The 6,063-nt window shown below is 41.2% G+C and overlaps 2 protein-coding genes across 2 annotated transcripts; both read right to left on the bottom strand.

Moving 5' to 3' along the window:
- Positions 1 to 522: 522 nt before the first annotated feature.
- Positions 523 to 2,238, bottom strand: LOC129244295 (uncharacterized). The gene is made up of 2 exons (XM_054881912.1): positions 1,642 to 2,238; positions 523 to 1,563 (listed from the first exon to the last, which is right to left on the bottom strand). The coding sequence occupies exons 1-2, from the start codon at positions 2,236 to 2,238 to the stop codon at positions 523 to 525; spliced, it is 1,638 nt and encodes a 545-aa protein (XP_054737887.1).
- Positions 2,239 to 2,365: 127 nt separating this feature from the next.
- LOC129244294 (uncharacterized) lies at positions 2,366 to 5,719 on the bottom strand. Its single transcript, XM_054881911.1, has one exon. It carries the CDS (start codon positions 5,717 to 5,719, stop codon positions 2,366 to 2,368), a length of 3,354 nt encoding a protein of 1,117 aa, XP_054737886.1.
- Between the last annotated feature and the right edge of the window lie 344 nt (positions 5,720 to 6,063).

Genomic DNA, 6,063 nt, shown 5'->3' with positions numbered 1-6,063 from the left:
AAAAAAATATATTTCACGTCAATCAAAAATGTCAGTTTTCTAACATTTTTGCTTTTTCAAAACTTATGAAAAATTTAAAAATTATTATACTGCTGATATAAATTCTGTATCTATAAAAAACTTGTCTTTAAAATTTTGCAAGAGTTTCATAAAATACTGTATCCATATTTTTTCAACATTTTACCGTTTTCAAAATATAAGAAAACTTTAAAAATTATTGCAATCCTCCTGTTTACGTTGCTCTCCAATTAAAATAAAATAGATTTAATGTTGAATTTCTTTATTTAAATCACTTCCTTGTTTATATAAAAGTTTAAACGTATAGTAAGAAAATATTCGTATAGTTATCGATCTGATGGTTATAACTGCAATGGCATCAGCTAAATATACAACAGTTAGAAAATAAAAAAAATGAATATAGGAATGAATACAATAAATGAACAATATAATAAAAAAATGATGAAAAGATTAACAGGGTTGTATTTTAGACATTCCGCCCACCTCGTCGACCATACGACGAAATTATTTTTCTTTACCGCCCACCGTCTGAAGCGTAGATACTTGGGCAGAACTGTCCTCCATGCTCATGTTGACACTTGCCTGTTCATCAATGGGTAATACAGAAATTTTGGTAATAGGCCTCTTAAGGGTTGTGCTTTGTGTTTTAATTGTAACTACTCGAACAGCTCCGTCTGCACCAGCATGTGTATCAACTACACGACCTAATGCCCAATGCTTCGGAGGCAATCGCTCATTACGAATCAATATGAGCTGTCCAATTCTCACATTTGACTGAGAAGTACGCCATTTGCGTCGAGCCTGTAGCTGTTGCAAATATTCATTGGACCATCTTCGCCAGAAATCTTGTTGGACCTGCTTCAGTAATTTCCACCGTTTTAGAAATCCGAGTTTTTCATCGAGAATGTTCTGTTCAGGTATCGCCGTTAATGCTCGTCCAACCAGAAAATGACCAGGAGTCAATGCCGTTAGATCTTGAGGGTCATCACTTATCGCTGCCATTGGTCGTGAGTTCAAACACGCCTCCACTTGCTTTAGAATGGTATAAAATTCTTCGAAGGTTAACGGAGTGAGATTAATTACACGCTTCAAGTGATGCTTCATGCTCTTAACCCCGGCCTCCCATAAACCACCAAAGTTTGGTGCTCCAGGGGGTATAAAATGCCAAGTTATGCCAACCTTTGAACTATAAGTGACGGCTGCTTGTAACTGCATTTTGAACGCACGCACTTCCTGCTGCATCAAAGCATTCGCTCCAACAAACGTGGTGCCTTGGTCGCTGTAGATATCGGAACATAGTCCTCGTACCGATACAAATCGATTCAGCGCTGCTAAAAAAGTGTCAGTAGTCAAATCACTGACGAGTTCTAGATGTATTGCTCGTGTAGCAAAACAAACAAAAAGTGCCACATATCCTTTGTAAGTGGTGTGGCCTCGACCTTTTGTTGTTTTTACGTTAAAAGGGCCCGCAAAGTCTACGCCAGTGTGCATGAATGGAAGTGAGACATTGCAGCGTCCTGCAGGTAAGTCACCCATGATTTGAGTCTGAGGGACACATACGTATCGAAAACATTGCATGCAATGTTTAATAGTTCTCTTGACTGATATTCGGCCATCAATTACCCAAAATTGTCGACGAATATAGTGAAGTGTAGCTTGCGTACCACCGTGCAATGTTCGTTGATGTGCCTGTCTGATGATCAAAATGGTAAGATGGTTCTCCTTAGGAAGAATAGCAGGATATCGTTCGGAAAATGGAATGTTTGCGTTTGCCAGGCGTCCACCGATCCTTAAAATACCCTCGGAATCGAGTATAGGGTGTAGCTTATAGAGACTGCTACTTTTGTTGACAGCGCTATACTTCGTAATAGCCAATACATCTTTTTTAAAGGCAATGTTTTGAACATATTTTACCCAGAAAATTAACGCAGATACTCGCTCCGGCCATAAACACATTGGTGATGATTCATGCTGCTTGCCACGAACAGCCAACGAAAATCGTAGACACCAGGCCGTAACAGACAGTAGCTTGTCTAACGATGAGTATTGTTCTAAGATAAACCAGTCGATTTGAGTAGTTTGCGCTATCGCACTTTGTACCGACTTGCGCTCTATAATTGTTTCTGGATTCTTAAGAGCTGATTGAGGCCAGCTTGCTTCGGAACGTAACAGCCATTCCGGTCCACGCCACCATAGTTGATGGCTCATGAGTTTTTGCATGCTCACTCCTCGTGAAGCGCAGTCAGCAGGGTTATCTGACGTTCGAACATATCTCCAATTGCTAATAGTAGTCACAGCGTGAATCTGACTTACACGATTAGAGACAAACTCTTTTAGCGTCCCAGGATCAGATCGTATCCACCATATGGTTGTGGTGGAATCGGACCAACAATAGGTAGATAGGATGTAAGTTTAACGTAGCCCGTACCTTATCACACAATTGTGCAGCTAAGACAGCTGCACACAGTTCGAGTCGTGGTATTGTAACCTTCTTCAAGGGCGCAACTCTTGTTTTGGATATAATTAGGTGAATATTCACCGATGTATGGGAAACGACCTTTAAGTAAACCACCGCCGCATAAGCATGTATGGATGCATCTGCGAATGCGTGTAGCTCATATGAATATGCTGTATTTGATATATTTATCCAACGAGCAATTTGTATCAGAGGCACCAACTTAAGTTCATTGCGAAAAGTGACCCACTCCGCGTTAAGGTCGTCAGGTAGAGTGTCATTCCAATCTAATCCGGTAAGCCAAAGCTTCTGCATAAAGATCTTGCCTCGGATTATAATAGGAGCTAAAAACCCTAGTGGATCAAATAGCTTAGCAATATCAGATAATAATTGACGTTTCGTGAAGGTAGTAATAGTATAATCAAGCTTTAACGTAAAAGTCAGACAATCTGATTTGGGGGTCCATACTAGACCCAATGTATTGGACTGCTCGTCCATTTGAAATTCATGTGAAGTTTTAAATTCGAGATGAGTAGGATTAATTGTTTGCAAAATTTCGGTTGAATTAGAGTTCCACTTACATAACGTGAACCCTCCTGCTTGAAGTAAAGTCTGCAGCTCGCTTCGGCGTCTGCACGCATCGGCAACGTTGTCAGCACCTGTCAAAACATCATCAACGTAGAATTCATGTCGTAGTATCTGAGTGGCTTCTGGGAAATTGCATTTCTCGTCTGATGCCAAAGTGTGCAGCACTTTGATCGCGAGGTAAGGCGCACAGCTGGTGCCATACGTAACGGTATTTAATCGATAATGCGATGGATGTTCATGCTTCGTTGGACTCCATACGATACGCTGCAGATCTGCATCTCGTTCATCAACCAAGATTTGCCGATACATCTTAGTGATATCGCCTGTGAGAGCGACCTGATATCGGCGCCAGTTCATCACAACCGCTGTTAGGTCGTTCTGCAACTTAGGACCAGGATATAAACAGTCATTTAGCGATTTACCCGAGCTGCATTTCTTCGAAGCATTAAATACGACGCGTAGTTTCGTTGTTGTACTCGAAGCCTTCAAAACCCCATGGTGTGGCAGATAACAAACAGGTGATAAGCAGTTTATGTTACCAGTGATGAGTTGCATATGCTTCAGTGACAAATACTCATACATAAAATCTGTATACATAGTTCGCATAGATGCATCTCGAGATAGGCGCCTTTGCAAGTTTCCATGCAGGGCAACTGCATCACATTGGGAAGTGATGAGTTGTTTCAAGTCAACGTCACGTTTAATAGGCAGGCGTACTATGTAACGCCCATCCTTCCGTCGACATGTTGTGTTTTGAAAATGCTCTTCGACGAAACGCTCCTCTTCAGTAAGGCTAGTCGCCGAATTTAGCTCCTCTAATTCCCAGAAACGACGAAGAGTTCGATCGAGATCAATTTGAGTGTTGTGACACTCGACGGAATTCTTCGGGGTGACTAGAGCATGGTCCTGGCATCCTCCGAAGACCACCCAACCCAGCTGTGTGTTTTGAGCGACCAGATTGTTATGAGAGCTGCGACGTATACCGCTTAGTAACACAGCGGCGTAATTTTCGGCGTTGAGAATTATGTCAATGGATTTAGGGATAGTAAGCTTAGGATCTGCTAGATCTAGATCCTTAAAATGCCGAAGTTCATTGTTTGAGATATTCAATGTTGGAGTGATGTTGCCTACTCGAGGTAGCACTAGGGCTGTGCATGGCATGTTGAAGTCACTCTTGAGCGAATGTAGTGTGAAAGTAACTAGTCCTTTGGCAGTTGCGACTCTACTACCATTAGCACCATTAATAGACACTTTAACATTTGATTTAGGCAAGCAGAGGGAGTTCACTGCATATTCGCTTATGAATGTTGCCTCTGCACCACTGTCGAGTAAAGCCCGCAATACAATGACATGACCACATTGAGATCGCACTTCAACCAATGCTGTACCAAGTATCACTTGAGGAATCGAAAATTTATGATTTGATTGACTTACATGATGCGATGACACCGGATTCGTGCTGCTATTAGCCGTGGTTGAAGCAAAATATTCGTGAAGCATTGTGTGATGTTTGGCATTACAGGTATAACACCGTCGAGCAGAAGTACAACCGGATTGTTGATGTCCGCTTCTGAGGCAATTAATGCATAACTTACGCTTCAGTATACATTGGTATCGTTCATTAGGCGACAATTTGAGAAAGTCCCCACAGAACATAATGAAGTGTTTACCGGAACAGCTAGAGCAACGGCTTGAGGTAGTATGATATCCAGACACACCGTGCAAGTTGTTAACCCTTTTACTAGAGGGATGAGGTTTATCTTCAGTGAAGCTCTGGACTATCTCTAGGGACTGAGTTCGGCTGGCAAGGAACTCTTCTAGCTCCTTGAATGTCGGAACGCTGTCGTTTGATTTAAGGGAAAGCTCCCATGCCTTTCGAGTAATGGGATCCAATTTATGAATGATAGTAAAAATCAGCCAATCGTCCCATTGCTCAACGGGACGTCCAAGATGTTGTAACGCCCGTATCGATGATGTTACGCCGTCAAGCAGACTCCTCAGCGCGGAGGCAGATTCCTTCTGAGCAGAAGGCAACTTTGTTATAGCAGTTAAATGTGCATTAATTATAACGCGTTTATTTTCATATTTTGATTTCAGTAGATCCCAAGCGATCTTAAAATTAGCATCAGTCGTTGTAATATTATCTAGTGCATTCTTAGCTTCGCCCGTCAGACTATCTTTCAGGTATTGTAAGCGCTGCGTGTTAGTTAACGCAGTGTTACTTATAACGAGAGAATTAAATAAATCCTTAAACGGAATCCACTGGAGGAAATTTCCATCGAACGAAGGCACTTTGATACGAGGCAGAGCTTGGCCAACGTGTTGTACTTGAAATGATGTTTCAGTCAACGATTCGTGATGTGGTTCTGAAGTTTCCAAAATATCATTAAGCTCCCCCATTGTCTCAGCATACGTACGTTCGACGATTTCGTAGTCCTCAGCTATTGTAATTTCGGCAGCAGCTTGTTGTTCTTGGGTCCATTCGCAAATTATTTGTTGATAAATCTCTATGAATTTAGTCCAATACTGTTCTAATAATAATTTTCGAGCTTGCAGAAATCCTTTTGTCTGTTTATTTTTCGCCGTTTTCTTTGTATTTGTTGAAAAATTCACAATTGCCAATTTATTTGACATTAGCTGCTTATATTTTCGCTCCATTCTCAATTGATATATCAGATTGCAGTTTGAGTACCGATGTATGCAAATTAGATGTGGTGAGTTTCTTAAACAGTTAGAAAGTCACCAGGTTCACTACTAGCAATGTACGTATGCACGTATGTATGTATGTACTTGTATATCAAAGGTTAGGTTAGTTAATAACACATCACGTGCGCTTAAATGTTTATGAACCACCTTTCTATATTTTTGGTTGAACAGTTTGATGATCTTGCTTACTCACAATGATGTGGACCCTGGATTAATATTTGCAGTTTGATGGGAATTCGCCTTCACCGGAGAAAATTGCCCTTTTCACCTCCGCTTAACACCGAAAGGCCGTAGAT

The sequence above is a fragment of the Anastrepha obliqua genome, chromosome 4, assembly GCF_027943255.1.
Source record: "Anastrepha obliqua isolate idAnaObli1 chromosome 4, idAnaObli1_1.0, whole genome shotgun sequence".
NCBI lineage: Eukaryota > Metazoa > Arthropoda > Insecta > Diptera > Tephritidae > Anastrepha > Anastrepha obliqua.
Note: the sequence above shows the minus strand (reverse complement) of the source record. Positions and strands in the feature narration are given on the sequence as shown.

Excerpts from the sequence above, each read along its gene's own strand:
- LOC129244295 (XM_054881912.1), bottom strand. The coding sequence starts at position 2,238 with ATGCAAAAACTCATGAGCCATCAACTATGGTGGCGTGGACCGGAATGG. Across the intron at positions 1,564-1,641 it reads ATATTCGTCGACAATTTTGG|ACTCAAATCATGGGTGACTT; the intron begins GTAATTGATGGC and ends TGTGTCCCTCAG.
- LOC129244294 (XM_054881911.1), bottom strand. The coding sequence starts at position 5,719 with ATGGAGCGAAAATATAAGCAGCTAATGTCAAATAAATTGGCAATTGTG.